Source organism: Patagioenas fasciata, chromosome 2, assembly GCF_037038585.1.
Source record: "Patagioenas fasciata isolate bPatFas1 chromosome 2, bPatFas1.hap1, whole genome shotgun sequence".
NCBI lineage: Eukaryota > Metazoa > Chordata > Aves > Columbiformes > Columbidae > Patagioenas > Patagioenas fasciata.
Genome location: NC_092521.1, coordinates 83,986,254 through 84,004,913, shown reverse-complemented (window position 1 = coordinate 84,004,913; position 18,660 = coordinate 83,986,254). Strand labels below are relative to the sequence as shown.

The window sequence follows — 18,660 nt, the reverse complement described above, 5'->3', positions numbered from 1 at the left end:
CCTGAAGAAGTCAGTGCTTGGCTATGTACCAGAATACAGCCTTAGCAAAGTCTTAAGAGCATGGATGAGTGAAGACTGGCTAAAACAGACGAGACAAGGCTGAGGTGATGAGGAAATAGCTGTGAGGATGGATGCTTTCAATTTCAGACATTTGTCCATTGGCTTGTATGTTTGTACACTAGTTAGAACTGAGGTTGTAAAACCAGCTTATATAATTGATCAGAACTGCTTTCAGTTTAGTGCACAGCTGACAGAATATGATGTTTTCTGCACAACCAGGGTGCTGACATTCATCTGTGTGTCTGTGCTGCAGAGACCTGCACCCTCTAGCCCATCAGAAAACAAAGAGATGGTAGAGTACACGGTAGCCTGCAGTTGGCAAATCCTGTCAGGATGACACAGAGCTCTGGGATCAGCACTGGCTACCTGTCTGTGTCTGAGATGAACGCAAAAGGTCACTACACTGACCTTTAAAGCCATAAACAAATCTGGGAGATGTCTCAGCAAAGGATTGCTCTCTATCTACTCGGCTATCAGAAGGGAATTCAGCTGAGGCTCCTCCGGCAGGAGTCCCTTGACATCAAGTGTCATCCTCCTCTTTCTGGGTCCCAGGCAGCACAGGTTTGTTCAACTAAACAACATGGTGCAGAAGTCACATAATCTGCAGGAGTCTGTTCTAGGGCAGAATTACTTTCTGCAGCTTTGTTTTACTGACTGGTGAAATTCACGTCTTTTATTATATACTACAGAAATAAAAGGTTTATTCATCAGTTATTTACAACTCAGGCATAGGAAAGTATATTTATTTAAAACAAAAAGCAATCTAAACAAAAGCAAATAGTTTTTAAATTGCTGCTGTTTTTTAAAACACTAGTGCTTTGTTTAATGGAATTCTGGGATATCTTGTTGCTCATGTGCACCATAAAATGAAAATCAGATTTTCAGCACTGTGCCTGTAATGTGATGCTTTAAAAACTCTGAAGAACTCAGCTTGGTAGCAACCTGTTTGTTTATAATCCATTTAAGATGTTGAGAAAGGAATCTACTAAATAAACTCATTTTGGTTATCGTATATATAAACAATACATGAAAATTACTTTTACTTGAATTTAACTACTTATAAATTAAAAACAAAAACCAACTTCACTCCACAAATAAATACAAATTAGAACAAGTGTCCATAGGGGCTGTGGAGCTTCCATCCCTAAAGACAGTCAAAAAGCGACTGGCAAGGCACTAAGAAACGTGACCTAAACTGAAAGTTTGCTTTGTTTTGAGGGGTAGTTGGAGTACAGACCTCTAGAGGTCTATGGTATTCAAACAAATATGTATGTTAGAAAAGAGCTGTGAAGTCCTTAGACTGACAGGAGATGAAGCTTACAGTTTCTGAGCGGTGATACTGTCACAAGAAAAACACTCAAAGAAAATTTCATTTTGCAGGTATTCAGTGGAGGAGGGAAGTTACATTGACTGGGGATCTGTCTGTTAGATTTTAATCTAGTCTACTCTTTAATCTGATATCAAATTTAATTTTCTGTATTGGCAACTGAAAATTTTCCTCCTCCCCTAAACCACACTGTCAGAGACTAAGTAGTCCCATCTCACTGCATGGAAATCCTCAATGAGACTTCGCTGCACAGGGTTACCTAGTTGCAACATCTGTTGCTGAAACTCCCTTTAAAAACTACTTGTTTGTATCATATTAACCTCATCTGTTACAAAATTGTCTTGAAAGTATTGAATGGAAAACCTGATGCTCAGAAGCTGATGGTATTCAGCATACATGTTCTGTTCAAATCTTATGCCCCACAAAACCTACACCTTCCCAAAGACCAAGGATGTACACTAAATTATTTTCTTTGTTGCCCAAATATCTTACATTTTTCAAGTGCATCCATTGCAGCTCCCATTTCTGCTTGCTGAATACTGTGAAAGCCAAACAAAAACATGTTACATGAAATCTAAGTTGTACAGAATAAACTAAGGTTTCTGACAAAGTGGAACACTAGCTACTCTTTTGTAATAAAACTCTCTAGATAATTGGTAGCTAGTAATTCCCACAGTGTATGATATATGAGTCTTTCCATAAATATGTGAGCAATAGCAGTACTGCTCCAGCAGAATATTTTTAAACATAGATCAATAACACTAGTAGAATATTCTAGTCCATTCTTCACTGAAGCATTTGCTTTCACTTGAGAGAAAAGAAAAAAAAAGAACAAAATCACATAGGTGTGAACACTATAAAACCCATGGTATTTTTATAACCACCACCAGATTTGGTAGTAAAAAATAAGATGAGGTCTTTGAGGTTCATGGTTGAAGTCTTCTCAACTTTGGAAAACATTCTAAAATGCCTAGAAGTAACAACATGAGATAAAAAAACCCGAGAGACTTGCTCCCATAAGTCGGACAGCAATTCAGTAGCAAAGCCAAAGATAATGTTTCCTGGAAGCTGTTCTGCAGTTTCTAGTGTCAGAGCCACAGATCAGTTAGCATTGCTACCCGCCTTGCAGGCAAGTTCACCAAAAAAGCCTAAGATACAAAACCATATAGATGTTGAACCCCTCAGGTATTCCTGAGATGGAATTTCAGAATAGTTTGAAGGTAGACCTATAGCTTTCCTTTTCTAAGGCCAACCACACACTTGTCTATTTCCATGGCTAGTCATTTTGGACACTGACACACTCCAACTCTAACATCCCAAGATTAATTTTTTATTATACCTTGGGCCTTTACCGCATCCTATTCTTTCCCCTTTGAAGTAAACAGCTACTGTGTATGTCCTGGCATGAGATGGTCCCACTGTCTGCAAAGTCCTGAAATGAGAAAGATACGATTTATTCACATAGGAAGTACTAAAAAACAGAATCTGTCTGTGGCAGATACATCACTGAGCTTTCAGTCCTATCAATACATACAGTGGAATTAATACAAAGCATGGAGCAAGGGTTGAAAGACACCTGTACAATTCACATTAACCCAGAGATTACCAGCACGGCACACAATAAAAAGAAGAAATTTACATAAAATCACAGAATATTAGGGATTCGTAGGGATCTCAAAAGATCATCTAGTCCAATCCCCCTGCTGGGGCAGGAACACCTAGATGAGGTTACACAGGAAGGTGTCCAGGTGGGTTTTGAATGTCTCCAGAGTAGGAGACTCCACAACCCCCCTGGGCAGCCTGTTCCAGTGTTCTGTTACCCTTACTGAGAAGAACTTACTTCTCAAATTTAAGTGGAACCTCTTGTGTTCCAGTTTAAACCCATTACCCCTTGTCCTATTGTTGGTTGTCACCAAGAAAAGCCTGGCTCCATCCTCATGACACTCACCCTTTATGTATTTGTAAACATTACTGAGGTCACCCCTCAGTCTCCTCTTCTCCAAGCTAAATGCTCCACTCCACCATCTTTGTTGCCCTGCGTTGGACTTTCTCCAGCAGTTCCCTGTCCTTCTGGAACTGAGGGGCCCAGAACTGGACACAATATTCCAGATGTGGTCTCACCAGGGCAGAGTAGAGGGGAAGGAGAACCTCTCTTGACCTACGTAACCACCCCCCTTCTAATACACCCCAGGATGCCATTGGCCTTTCTGGCCACAAGGGCACAGTGCTGGCTCATGGTCATCCTACTGTCCACCAAGACCCCCAGGTCCCTTTCCCCTACACTGCTCTCTAATAGGTCATTTCCCAACTTATACTGGAACCTGGGGTTGTTTCTACCCAGATGCAATACTCTACACTTGCCTTTGTTATATTTAATTACATTTTTCCCCACCGAATTCTCCAGCCTGTCCAGGTCTCCCTGGACGGCAGCACAGCCTTCTGGCATGTCAGCTACTCCTTGTTTATAAAATGTACCTTGTTTATATTGGTTATATTTATTCCTTCAGGTTCACTTAGGAGTACCATATGAAAATTAAAACTTTAGCCTATAAGCAAAAATGCAAAATGTAACACAAAGTGCTTAAACACTGTAAAAACACTTGTAATAAAGTTATATAAACTGCGTGTAGCTGTGCAATTATAAATAATCAAGCCGATATGATTACTGTGCAAACTAAAATTTTAGTCCCTGGGAGTTGTGCAGTTATTTAGGTTTTAAAAGGACTTAATATTGGACATGGTAGCTCTCTTCTGTGAATTATCATACTACAAAGAAATTTTCCATCAACTTTGAAAAGTTACAGTTTGTCACAAAACAAACTTTCCATCTGAGCTGAAGTCCAGGACATGCAGCAACCACTATCTAAAGTGAAAAAAAAAATTATTCCACAGACATCCAATGAATTGATATTTCTGCTGTTTCTTCCTGCTGTCCCAAATCTCTCCCCACTGTCAGCTCAAATTCTGCCCACTATCTTGTTTCTTTTTGAAAGAAGCATCAATTTCACATCAATTTTTAAAGTATCTAACTACAGTGCTTTGTCTCCATGTGCTGCGACAAGAGCAAATAAAGCCCACCCCAAATTTAAAAGCAATAGTACTGACTGCAGTGAAACATATAACCCCAAGAAAAGGAATTTAACAAGATAATAGGAAGATAACAGCATATTACTAGCTCTAAGCTGTACTATAAAAATCGATTTATCATCACAGCAAAACAAAACAAACATTTGGTACTTGATACTGTGTGGATTTTAGAAGAATCAGGAATTGTTTCTTTTGTATTCATCTCCCTCACTGAAGACAAAGCTGTGAGCCCTCATACAGAGACACTGAAGAGTCAGATTTGCAGAGCATCAGTTGCAATGTTAAAGCGATCATATTTCTGAAGCGCACTGTTTGCCACTACAACTGAACTGCTACATTTCAATCGAAAACTTTATTATGCTAAATATGATGAATGCACTTAGACTTTCATTCTTCATCATTTTTGATTTTGTAATTCCAACACCACAAGCCTTGAACTTTCATAGCCTTTATCTCTTCTTTTGAGGGCTAAAACTGCATCCATTCTTACATTAATTGAATGGATATGGATGCAGTATGCAATCTGAAGTTTATTGTTACATCTTTGAAGCAGCTATTATGTTCTTTTTCAACTGAAAGAGAGTACGGTGATCCATCCCATCCAACTTCAGGTATCTAACTGAGGGGTACAAGTTAAAACATTCATTACTCTGAACTTCCTCTATCACTGAAGAGGAGGACGTAAACGAGCTGAATTGCACAGCAAAAATGTCCAAAACGTGTGTTGCCCTTCAGTGCCTGAGACTGTGGATTAGAAAGAGTCTATAATCAGGATGTGTAACACAAGGCGTTTATTATGTTTGCTTAAAATGCAGAGTGGAGAGAAACTTCATACTATTACTGAAAATGGAATGGACGTATCTTGACTTTACTCCCTGTCACTGTTCCATTCCCTTAATTTAAAATACTGCCATTCCTCACATTAAAAGAAGAACAAATACAGACTGATGCCAATGAAATACTTCATTAAAACACAGAAATCATATTTCCCCTTGCAACTGTACACAGTAAAATGCTTACTAATTCTTCCTTGTAATGTCTTAAAACACCTAATACTTGGAAAACATTGGTTCAGCATTTTCCATCTTCAGACAAAGAGAGACTAGAGGGCTTGGATAACTAGAATAAAACCAAACTAGGGGAAAAACATAGGGTGACTGATCACATCTTCATCCACATACAAGACAGACTGATAATTGGCTTGTATTCATCAGATATCAGTTCTTACTTGTAAAGAGGAATGTCTGGCTCTTTTCCTTCTGTCCTGAGAGTCAAGCAGCACTGTTGAAGCTGAGATTTAGGATCATTCCAATCTTGATTTAAAATAAATTCCTGTAAGAAGTTCACAAAGATGCTTTTAAGATTGAGAGATTGCAGTAAGTCCCAAATGCAATAATGTGTTAAAACACAGTGTCAGGAAAGTAGGAACCTGACTGATCTTACCTTTAGACGTGGGAAAAAGCATACATTCATGAAAGTGTGAACATATTCCAAATCTTTATCAATGTACAGGGCAGCAATAAAGGCTGCGAAGAAAAAAAAAAACCACAAACATAAAATCGTGCTGCCACACATCCAAAAAGAACGTTAACGGCTTGCACTTTTACAAACGAGTATCTCTGAGTACTCAAAAGCCATATTCAATTACATTTCACAGCAGTGATCTGATGAGGGTATTATTATCCTGCATACACAGGAAAAAATAAAGTTGACCAAGAGATTAAGTGATTTACCCAAATCCACTCAGTCATTTAAAGGGCTAGAAACAACACCCAGATCCTAATCTCACTTTTTAACCAGGAGACCATGGATACTTACAAATAAATCACTACTGGGTACAATAAAAAAGTTTTAGATATAAATCAGTCCTGTTTGCGTTATTTCCATTTGCTTAGAGGATTTGACAAAAGCCGAGGGGTCTGAATGGCTCACAAAATATATCAAAATATACAGGATACAGATTTACTTTCTTTGCAGAATATTTATCACTGTTTCCACTTTCTTTGGAAAGAAGTTAGCACAAAGTTCCATAAATGGACTAAAAATAATTTAATTTCCATGTAGGTTTCCCTCTCGTGGAATGACCATTTTTAAGCCTCCCAAAATTCAGTCAAATGAACCACAGATACACTCACTCGCTCACTTATCTTCTAACAGTAACAATAACATATTAATGAAACATTGAAAGTGCTGTTAAATAGCTCCACTCAGATTACACGCTTTAACTTTCTAGACATGCTTTTGACCTGGTCATCATGAACCCTCAACTTCAAAGCCTACAACTTTGTATCTGCAATTAGAGCTCCTTCATGCATTCATACACTTTTTAAAAATCTAGGCTGGTGTTCAAAAATCTGGCTCTCAGAGGTATAGGCATAATTCATTTGAAAACTTGAACATACATTTTTAATAGTGATTTGTGGGATTTCTAATGGCTTTCTTAAACAAGCCCCAAGGAAAAAGAAATTGCGTAAGTACTAAGCTGTCATAACCAAGATAACTCACATTCCAAGAGATCGGCCAAAGTCTTAGTTCGAAGAGCTACAGGTCTTTTTGTCTTGTCATTAGTGATGGCAAATTCTTGCATACCCAGCTCTTCTGCCACCTTGGCCTGAGTCCTGTTGTTTACCAAAGAACTTCTCAACAGCTGCAACAGAAAAAAGGTCCACTCAATGGTAACAACAAGCAACGTTAAACTGTAAAAGGCAGGGAGGGAGAGCTGGGGAAAAAAAGTTCTAACCTTGTAGCCTCTCATTTTATTTATGTTTTGTTTCAGCACACCTCAAATGATTTACATAAACACACACACACGTTATTTCTATTGCTAATTTTTCGTTCTGTTTCAATTCTTCTCACCAAATTTTATTTATTCTATGGACACATTACTTCTGCTGATACATCTTGCATTTCAAATGCTTGGTTGTGCGTTTGCAGTCATATACCATCTCTTCAACAGTCCTGTACTTTTTCAGATAATTTGCATTTCTCCAGTTTAAGTAAAACACAGTTAAATACTTTTTACCACATTAAGTATTAACATACAATATTCTAGAGTCTATAGAGCAGGTTCCAGTGTCCACCAAATAAGAAATAAATAGGTAGCAATTAAAACAAATACACATTAAAGCACGATAGTCTGGTGTTTCTGAACAAGTAGACAAGGAAGATGCTCTATTCATTTGGCCAGAGACGAAAATGCACAGCTGGAGAGCCTGTATGTACAGTTTGCTTTACTGAAAGCAGTTCGGCTGAGCTGGTGCATCTCTGACAAAGATCCAGCTCTAACATTTTCAGTGTAAGATTATGTTCAGGACATCTGGTTCTCCAGCAGAGTTCCCTGAAGTGCTTAACCCTGGCTCCAGGCAGATCGCTTAAACAAACATAGAGCTCTGGGAAAGATACAATTCAATACAGCTTGAGGGACTATTTTTGATTTTTAGGGTTTCATACAAGTTTTTGAACCCCTGGTTAAGGTGAGCTTTTTTTTTTTTTCTGTTTCTTTGCTTTTTTCCTTTAAATTAAACATCATTAATTTAAGAAGTTAGGGATATTATGGGAGGTGGGGGTGGGATCGAAAGAATGTCTCTCTTTTCCACTGTTTATATGTTATGTAGAGTTCAGTATCTGCATACACACTTTTTTTCTCTTTGTCTTCCATTTCACATTTGCTCAGCTTATTAGATCCAAGTTATATGCTACCTGGCTCCAGCACGCCAAGTGATCTTATGAAAATAAAGATTTATTTCCTGTACTTGATACTTCATCTCTGACAACAGATAAAGAACTGTATGTTCATAATTTGTTTGGCAATGATGTATGAAGCAGATATTCACACCTTGATCTTCATAAACTAGGCAGACAGCAGACAGGATTACTACCTGCCTCCTTAATATCTGCTTAAACTCATCTTCTACTTGTTCCTTTCCAAATTTTTCCCCTGTTAGGTCCTTAAGATACATAAACAATACTTTCCCCAACAAAATTCTAAGTACGATATGGAACCTACATGACAGAAGCACAGTATCATGTGACAAAGATCTGTTTGTTGTAATGGGAAAAGAAGAATCTCTTTTGGTGTGTTTGCAGAGTATTTCTTCTGATGGCAGCCATAATCATGATTAGGAGTATTGTAAAACAAAGAGCAATATATACACTACACAGTGAATTAGAAATGGAAAAAAAACAGTTATCCTTCTAGCACTGTGGTTATCAACTTGCTCTGTATCAGAATTTGTCTCTTCTACAAGTGTGATCTAGCAAGAAACTTCATTCCCCTTAATGATATGGGGAAGACATGGTACCTGTGCCTTCCCAGCACCTTGCTTAGAACTCTCCTCTGCTCTGTCAACACACAGCCTGCATCACTGCAGATGCTGTAACATGTGACAGATGTTCAACTGGAGCTTAACTCTAATTAGAAAGCAATTTTTTTTATTCTTCCATCTTCACACAGCATTATCATCCATGACAGCAGCATAAGCCAGTACTGGAGAATCTGTATCTTCCAATTGTGAACAAAATTTTGATCTCTTTTTTGGCCAATCACTTGGCTATGTAGATAAGACTACATTCTCTTTTCTTTTTTTAAATACGGTTAATTTACAGACAAGTAATCACTACACACTGGGAAGCCACTACGTTGCCAGTAAAATTGAATCTTCCTATCCTTGACCAAAAGTGTCCTCAACACTACAAAGACCATTCAGCTTATGTTCCATTATTACTTCAAATACAAGTATGTTCCCAGACAACAGAAGAAAGAGCTGACAACTTCTTTTTCACTGCACGCACATCCCCGGAGTTGAAATTTTATTCTGGGCATTGCCTACTTCCTTACATCTTACTGTGTTTTCAGTATCCATTCCACTCTAACTTTCTAGTTTCCCCTATAAACCTGGACTGTACAACTTGTTCTACTTGCCAGCTCACTAATCATTAAATTAAGCATCACTGAGATGTTCTGATCATTTATCTAGTATTTACACCCGTTAATAGCAACACTTCATACTCTTCTTGCCAAATAGTTCTTGAAAGATTTATCTTACTATAACAACACTGATGTCTACATTCTTAAAAGTCACGTACAAAGCATAAAAAGCCCCACGAATCTTGGATTTCTGCCTTATGTTTTTGTTTCTCTGAAGAATGAATAAGACAAGGTTCTTTCTCTTTTAACTTTTACTTCAAAAGTTCAGGCTTTATCTACTCTGTCTCCTGAATAGTGCAGAGGAATCCACACAAATATAAATGAAACTTAAGAACTAGTGAAGAAAAATTACTTTTAGTCAGAGCATATGTTTTCTTCCTTATAAACAGCTCTAGCTCAAATACCCAAGAATATTCTTGAAAACCCACTGTCTGCTAGAGACTTAGCATTGCTGTCTCTTTATTGATTGGAGAAAACCACTCTGAGTAGCTAAGAAACCTACAGTGCTACTTTCCAATTTTAACTAGAAGACTGAACTCATATCCCTGATATATGTATTATACTTTCGTTCTAGTCAAGACTTCAAAACAAAGAAAAATTTAGTAAGCTTAAGAAAATGTCTTCCTCACATATAAAGCCACAGCTGTCTAGCTGCAGTACTAAATGGATCAATCAGGAATAAAACACACATATACTACCATCCTGTGTTTAAAGTGCTGTAAATTGGTGAAACATCCCCAAACTGGGTTGTTCAGAGCTCAGATACTAGAGGCTGAAAGGCTACAGTAATCAACAGCAGATTACAGTAACAATAGTAAAATTAAATTTATAAGATACCACAGGAGCTTCACACTGGAGACAACAGGAAAATCAGACTAAAATAGATGCAAAAACTCCTTATCTGGAAACATAACCCTGCCTGGTTGCTGGTGTAACAGTTTAGAAGTCATGAATAAAAAAAGTCATGTGATGTGTCTACTTAAAAACAATGGTTCAAGACACCCATCTTTAAACAAGAACTAGTCTTATCTCCCAATTTCATCACTGACATCCTTAAAATTACTGATCCATTTCACAGACAGAACAAAAATTATTGCAGTGGGCTCATAAATCACCATTTACTATTCATTGCAGTGTTCATGACTTAAAATTAACAAAGCCTTATTAAGAGCACTGGTTGCTGAGGCTTCTTTTATTAATCAAATTCAGAATAATTCACTAGCTTCTCCCATAATTTCAGTCTCCATCCCACTCTCGCTTTCCTGGACAGCATGATTGATGGCAGTCTCACCGTTAAGTGCCCTTCATGATGATCAGGGAAATGTATGAATAAATACTCTGTGGCTACCAACTGCATTATGGAGTCACCCAGGAATTCCATCCTCTGGTTGTGGCCTCTGAAAAATGAGACATCAATGCAGCAAAATCAATAAGCACTCAGGAAGGAAAAAACAAAACCAGCATGCACACACAAATTAAAATAAAGAATGATCTGTAAGTGAGCCTTGCTCATTTCCAAACACATTTAAGACACTTTTCCAGTGTTAACGTGGTGAAATGAAAACATAGTTCATTACTGTTGTAACAACAACTTTCAGAAAAAAGCAAATCAGGGTAGGTACATATAATCAAATGAGAAGAGCAGTTGACATCAAGGGGAAAGGTCCCTATCTGTGACTTCTTATAAAAAAGTGAATTAATGAATGCAACAACTTCAATAAAGAGAAATATCTGTCCATTCACAAAAAATAAAGGGAGCAGGGTTTAAACCCATATGAGGTCTTGGACTGGGTGATCACTGGTGCGGCTCTGCTTTTTGCTTCAAAATGGGGCCTGGCAGCTCCACACACCACAGAACACAAGGGTTCCACTTTACCAAAGGGTATGGTTTTACTTCTTTCCTCTGCCCAAATGTACCTCCAAGTACGTTTTGCTGCTGTCTCGGGAGTCATGTGTAAACACCCATGAGGCAGGAGGCTCAGAAGAAACACCAGGATGGCTCTCTAACATCTTCTGTAGTCTTTCCCAAGGTATCCACTACTGACTATGGTCACAGACGCGATACTGAGCCAGGTGGGCTTGCAAACATAGCTGCTCTACTCTCTTCCGGAGAACAGACAGAATCATAGAATCATTTCAGTTGGAAGAGACTCTCACGATCATTGAGTCCAACCATAACCTAACCTAACTCTAGCACTAAACCATGTCCCTAATAACCTCATCTAAACATCTTTTAAACACCTCCAGGGATAGTGATTCCACCACTTCCCTGGGCAGCCTGTTCCAATGCCTGACAATCCTTTCCTAATATTCAATCTCAACCTCCCCTGGTACAAACTTGAGGCCATTTTCTCTTGTCCTATACTTGCTACTTGGGAGAAGAGATCAACACCCTCCATGCTACAACCTCCTCTCAGGTAGTTGTAGACAGCAATAAGGTCTCCCCTCAGCCTCCTTTTCTCAAGGCTAAACAGCCGCAGTTCCCTCAACCTCTCCTTATCAGACTTGTGCTCCAGGCCCCTCACCAGCTACGTCGCCCTCTGCAGTCTGCACTGAAATAACATCCCATATTTGTTTACAAATAAAGCAACTTGGGATACTAACAGAAGGACCAATAAAGCAATATGAGGACTCTTTCTGTGTACTTACAGAGTCAGATGGTTAAAGCCTACTGTCCTCAGAGTGAATGCACGTGCTAGAAGCCGAACATGAGTAAAGATGACTCCAATTGCGTCCTCAAACTCTGTAAGCTTCTGAAGAACTGGAGAGGTCTCAATGAGCTGCCTGTCAGTGTTGGACTCCTGCAGCTGTAAACAGAATGAAGTACAAATAATGAGAAGCTGACACGGTTTCAGAACTTTTCAGAGAAAAGCAAGCCTCCTGTAAACTAAGGGCAACAAAATATACTGAACAAGTTTTTTCTGTAAAGAGCTGAACTGAGAAAACCCAGTTTCCTCTGGTTTTTTGTCTTGTATAATATTCTGGGTCAGCTGAGACAGGGTTAATTTCTACACTGCCAGGATGCCTGACCCAGAAGTAACCAAAGGGGGTATTGATACAACATGAGGTCATGCTCATTTACATAGGGGAGGAGCTGGGGGGGCAGTCTCTCTGGCTCTGGCTGGCATGGCCAGTGCAGTCAGGGTTGGCTCATTCTTGACCATACAGTTTGGTACTCTTGTATTTTTGGTGTGAGTCACGGCTTGGGGCAAGGGCCATTTCACAGTGTGAGCTGTGGACAGGGCAACGGGGCAGTTTTTCAGTGCAAGCTGCAGTTGGGAGCCTGGTTATCACTTTGGAAAGAGGTGGGTTGTCGCTACATGGATTGGTTTGTGCTGTGTGCCCATCACTTTTGTAGGTTCTTCCATTACTGTTGTTATTACTGTTTGTTTGGGGTTTTTTTCTGTCATTTGATATTCTGTTAAACTGTTCCTGTTCCAACCCATGAGTTTTGCCTTAGTTTTCTGATTCTCCTCCCCATCCCATCAGGGGCAGAGTGAGCAGCAGCTTGTGGTTTTAGCTGCCAGCTGGAAGGGGAACTGGGCCTAAACTATGACAGTCCTTTTTGGAAAGCAAGGTAGAAGAAATGATGGGTTGGAATAACAACAGAGCTAACCACAGTGTGTTAAAGTTTACTACATTAGTTAAGTCATGATGTTTCTTTCTTTGTTCACACGGCTGAATTCCTACACGCCTTATGTGTTCCCTGCAATGCTGTTTATTACATCTGGGAAAAGGATTAGATTGATCATATTGCTGTCCCATATAATATCAACCTATAAGTTGATTTCATTTCTTACATAGCTCTGCTGGTATTTTCATAAGATATCGTTGGTATTTCCATAGCTCAGGTGCCATTTCTCGAAATTGATTAGCAATCGCACCCAGTCTATGGAGAATATGGGGGCACGAGGGGGTGAATTTTCCCTCATTTCTTCACCTCCCTTTTCTCCTTTGGCTTAGGTGCAACAGTTTTTGAGGATTTTGAACACCCTGGGGATATTCAAGCTAGCATGCTCTGGTTGCTATGTCTTCTGAATATGTGCCAGGTCATATATAGGGTTACAAAAGGATGTGTTAAGAATATCATCCAAGGTTGGATGGTCATGGGTGGAATGACACGTGGGAAAACATGGGCAGATATCTAGAAAATTTCTTGCCTCTGATGGTTTGGAGTTTCACTCCTGAACAACTGTAGGATCCTGATGAGGTGATATAATATTTAAAAGCAAAATGCTCTGGCTATTCCAAAAAAGCACTGAAGAACATCAAAACTACTCACAGGTGGACCAAGCTGCCAAGATTGAAGTGTCTCAGGTAGATTTGGACTGGCAACACAAATGTGAATAACTCAGTGGGCCCATGATGCAACATACAGATGGGCTCGTGATCAAGGGATGGGCAAAGGCAAACCCATCTGTGGAACTGCTTTTACTCAGGGACCTGGGTGCACTTGGTGCGTAATGCTGAAGGATGGAGGAATCCAATGTGTACCTCAGGGGGATTTGATTGTGGATGAGAATACTCCCATTATGTGAATTGTATGATGGCAATTGCTGCATAATACTATACATCAGACCAACAATATTCAGTAAGTATCTTGCAGGTTAAAGAAGAATGAACAAAACTCAATAAAGCGTGACAATGATGGAACCAAAGCTTGCTCCAACAGCTGGTAACCATCCACCTTCACTAGTTGTGCCTTTGTTTTCTGATTTTCCTCCCCATCCCAACAGGGGCAGGGGAGGGGTGAGTGAGCAAAACATGATTTTACCTGCCAGCTGGGGTGGGGGACCAGAGCTAAACTACAGGACATAATTACTCAAAGAAGAAGTGAGAACTAAAGTAACAGTTGAAGCAGTTATAACATATTGCATACATAGTCTTGTCTCTACACGTGGCGAACATGGTCTACTTATTTTAACAAAACACGTACAACTGTATGTGTCTGAGCTTTTTAATATTATCATATTGCTTGCAACTGAGCAACAGATTCAAAAATTATTAGAATAGGGCTGGCAGACTGACAGCATGTCAAGATGAGACAAAATCCAAATCTATTTCTCCCACTTTCCTTATATATATATATATATATATATATATAAATTCAATAATACATACTTAGTATATGAAATTCAAAAGGGCACAATAACACAAGAAAATGAAAATTATCATTTCAGTTCAGTATCTTTCCTTATCAGTTTCTTGTCTGATCTCCTTAGTATGGTGATACTGTTAAATGGTTTTCTGGAACTGGGAAATGGTTTAAGCATTTCCTCCAGCCAGTCCAGGCATCTCTTCCGTATTGCAATGCCTTTGAGGAGGAATCATCCAGATCAGGATGCCTGAAGGTGAAGTAAGAATAGCCTTTTTTTTTTTAAGTGGCATTAAAATCTCTTTTGGTTTGTTGTCTCTCCCTTTTCTATTAATTGATTACACTCAATTTGCCTTTTTCCTTAAATGCTACTGAGCTTTCAGCTGACATTTTCATAAAATTACATATTCCAGCACCAAAATCCCACACTTGGGTGATAATGGTCAGTTTGGAGTTCAGTTGTATATGTAGCTGAGATTGCTTTTTGCTCCTTCATGCACAGTCCTTTTTATTTACCTGCACAGAATTTCTTCTGCTTTTTTACTCCATAGTTAGTCACTCTTGCATTCTCGCGATCAGACCGCAATTCTTCAGTCTGCTGTTTTCCCTGCTACCCTGAAATACTTGGTATTGTCAACAAACAGCCACTTCACTGCTCATCCTCTTCCCTAAGCTATCGATGTGAACAGCCTGTACTTCAGCAAAGACCCCCAGGGAAATCTGCCAGCAATTTCCATCCCTTGTAAGATGTGGTCATTTCACTCCTGTTCTCCATTTCTTATGTCTCGGCCACTCCTTTAAATCTTCTAAGGGCTGACACTATTCACTGGGGTTCCTATATTTTTTTCTCCTTTTTTTTTTGAAAACACATTTTTAAAAGCTGTTTCTGAGTGCTTTTCCAATAGCTTCTCAGGAAACCCAGCAGACAGTAACATCTGCATCATTATATGCTTTTCTGTTTCCTCTAAAATGTAGTCATTTGTGAGGTAGGACTTGCCCTTTACATGTTGACTCTTTCTAAAGGGACTGCATTTATCTGGTTTATCCTAACCTTGAGAAGATGAACGAGATGCTACCAAAATGTTACCTCTCACTAGATCTATTGTATAAGCACAGTTATATATCAAGCATGAGAGCCAAGGAAAGGTGGATGATTAATCCTCAGGGAGGCAGACACTCATTATTTATTAAAACAAAATAAAAACAATAACAACAAACAAAAAAAATCCAAAACCAAACACAAAGGCAAATATATATACACTCATTTAGCTACTTTTCAGCACAATTTCTGAGATGTCATTACAATGGAAACCTATGAAAAAGCATCCCTGAAAATAAAACAGAGCCAGAAATTTATTATAGAAAGGGATACACTTACTTGAAGTGGGTGTAGTGGATAATTAAGCCATACATCCCGCAGGTCCTGCAAACATTGAAAGATGCCTTTAATGCTCAAGGGAGTCATTTAACAAATTCCACAGTACTAAATAAAATGTCATTACTTGAAATACCAAACTATTTCAGGTGCTGACTCTGCTTATTGCAAATTCAATAGTGCTGGCAAACTAATTTTTAAAATCGTGTATTTGCTCTTGAAACTGCCTGTAGTCTCCCAATTAGCTTGTGTCAAAGAGGTGGGAAAATCCTTGAACCAAATAAAAAGTGGTTAAAGGAAGAAAAAGATTTGTTTAAGCCTCAGGACTAACTTTATTTGCAAGTACTCCTCAGCAGCAAGTTTGACTTCACCAAAGGCAAAGACTAAAAAAGGAAAAAAACCTCACTTTCTTCTATTTAATATAGGCTTCCTTCACTACAGGCACTGAGCAGCAAAAGAACACTGACTTAAAATAAGCTTCAAAATACTTTTATTTCTAATAAGCTTTGTAATTTCACAGACTCAGAGACTTTCAAGAAGGAAAACACTGTATATTCACTCCCTCACCATCGCCACATGTATTGTCTCAGCAGTATGTATTGGTTACTTTCCTTAGCCATTATATGGGATAAATTCCAACTAAAAGTGATTTAAGACACACTATGCAAGAACAGATAGACTTTAATAATGCAACTGGGTAAATATTGGATGCAATCCTCTGTATTTTTTTTCAAAGGTATGTTTAAAAATTTTAGGAGTGGGAGGATTTAACTAATGAAACAGGAACAGTTGCTTGACATGTCCATCATTTCCCCACAGCACACATCTCTATTGTCAGAGCAACACTTCGAACGGAAGTCTGCAGGTTTCCCATGTCACCTGCCCTTCCCTACCTAATCCAACCAAGACAATGCACACCTGAGGAAACATCATAATTTTTTTGCCTGAATCAGTGCAGCTTGTGGTCCTAAACACACCACGCTATATTCAGTTGCCAGGAAATATATACAGCAGGTATATTCCTGTTCATTTGTGATTCTCTAGTAAAATAATGGACAAAAAAGCATACCTTCAGTTATTTTTAAAATAGAATTCAAATCATATAAATACCTTGTCATTGAAGAGTAAACGTCCAAATAATTGTTTCGCTTCTTCTAGGCTCCCCTCTAGATAAACAGCTCCTGCATGAGGGGACCAAGATGTCAATGGTCGATAGTGCATTAGTACTTAGAAAATTCCTAAGCACAGGCAAATCAAAGATCTCTGCCTTGTTCATCTCCAATACATCTATTTTTAAAAGTATGCTTTTGTACTAATACCTATTTTTTTGAGAAATGTAAGGTGTTTTAAACACCAACATAAATCAATTGTCATAAAATTAATAGAAAAAATCTGAAATAGTTAAATCAGTGATAGAAAATTATACATCCAAAGAGCAAAGATTAAACAAATTAGGCTAGAAGCTATCTATTTCTACAACTAGTTTCCAGTAATCAACTAACTATACCACATATGTAGACAGTGAAAGCCATGAAATACATTTCAACAGCTGGCAAATAATTTTCATTTATTCTGTACTTTGAATAACATTAAATTCTGTCAGGACTATTCCAAACCTCAGGGTCTACCCAATATCACAATAAGGCATTGTCTGAACTGGAAACAGCACCTCTGCACCTCTCAGCTTCTGGAGATTAAAGTGCTTAAAAAACAAAAGAAAACCTCACAAAAATAACCAAAAACCCCCACAACAAAACAAACCAAACAAATCAAGCTCAAACAAAACCAACCCCCCCACACATATACAGCCCTCGCTAGCCCTCCACATGACCCTCAGTAACAAGCTCTGCAAAATTTGTGCCAGTATATTATATTTTGTGTGTACCATATAAACTGTATCTGCACAGGCACTTTATACATTCAGTATCAACATTTTGTCCTTTGGTACTCTTTAGAGCAGGGCTTCTGAAAACCTCAAACTATTTCTTGTAAGCATATCTGTATGAAAGCAAAGGGAATAGGTAACTATCTGAAGAACACAGAGAAAAGGAATCGATATTCCCACATATAGGGAGAATATTGTTGGCCTTGCTGCGTCTTTCCCTTCCTCTTTCCTTTCAGTTTCTCCCTAAGTCAACTACTTTCTCTGGACTCTTTGGAGAACAGTTTTGGGGGTTTATAACACTATGTTGCCAGAGGCATATTATGACAGCACAGAATTTCAAACAGGTCCTAGGTAGCCTGCTTATAATCTTGGTTCTTAATTTCATCACAGGAAAGAAGTGCCAGACTTTAACAAAGGTTCTCAAGTAGGAGCTCCAGACCCCACATATACTTTTGTAGTCCCTTAACAAGCTCCCAGATTTTAGCTATGGCCCTGACAAGAATCTTATTGTTCAATTAACTTTATGAATAACTTTGTATTGGAGGTTAAACAGCAAGCCTGCCCTCTTAGTAAATCTCAATGCTTGCCAAATAGCCTTCATCATTATATCCCAGACAAGCTGAAGTTTATGAAAAAAGCCACAGATACATATCTAGTGTTCCTTTTCAATATTTTATTTTAAAATTAAAGATCAAAGCAGTCATTGAAAGTGAAATAGAGTTAAAAAGAGAAATCTTATTTCTTGATAAGATTAAATGCAATTTGGCCCAAGGAAGAATGCACAGAACTGTTGAGAGCTAAGACAACTAAGATCTATTCTTTGAAACAAGACAAAATGGTTTAGGAGCTTCTGTAGTACGTAAAGACCTGGATCAGGGCTAAACAACTCCTATAGCTACTGTCA

General features: G+C 38.5%; 1 protein-coding gene across 3 annotated transcripts in view; it reads right to left on the bottom strand.

The window, feature by feature from the left end:
• DROSHA (drosha ribonuclease III) overlaps positions 1 to 18,660 on the bottom strand; it is a 74,949-nt gene that overhangs the window by 3,893 nt on the left and 52,396 nt on the right. For 2 of the 3 annotated variants that reach the window (XM_065830234.2, XM_065830235.2), the window contains 9 exons: positions 16,982 to 17,052; positions 15,875 to 15,919; positions 12,051 to 12,208; positions 10,693 to 10,798; positions 6,980 to 7,121; positions 5,918 to 6,000; positions 5,703 to 5,806; positions 2,727 to 2,819; positions 1,880 to 1,926 (listed from right to left, as the gene is read on the bottom strand). In XM_065830234.2, coding sequence (XP_065686306.1) covers positions 1,880 to 1,926; positions 2,727 to 2,819; positions 5,703 to 5,806; positions 5,918 to 6,000; positions 6,980 to 7,121; positions 10,693 to 10,798; positions 12,051 to 12,208; positions 15,875 to 15,919; positions 16,982 to 17,052 — 849 coding nt within the window. The remainder of the gene's footprint in view (positions 1 to 1,879; positions 1,927 to 2,726; positions 2,820 to 5,702; positions 5,807 to 5,917; positions 6,001 to 6,979; positions 7,122 to 10,692; positions 10,799 to 12,050; positions 12,209 to 15,874; positions 15,920 to 16,981; positions 17,053 to 18,660) is intronic. The other variant, XM_071804497.1, reaches the window with a different exon arrangement.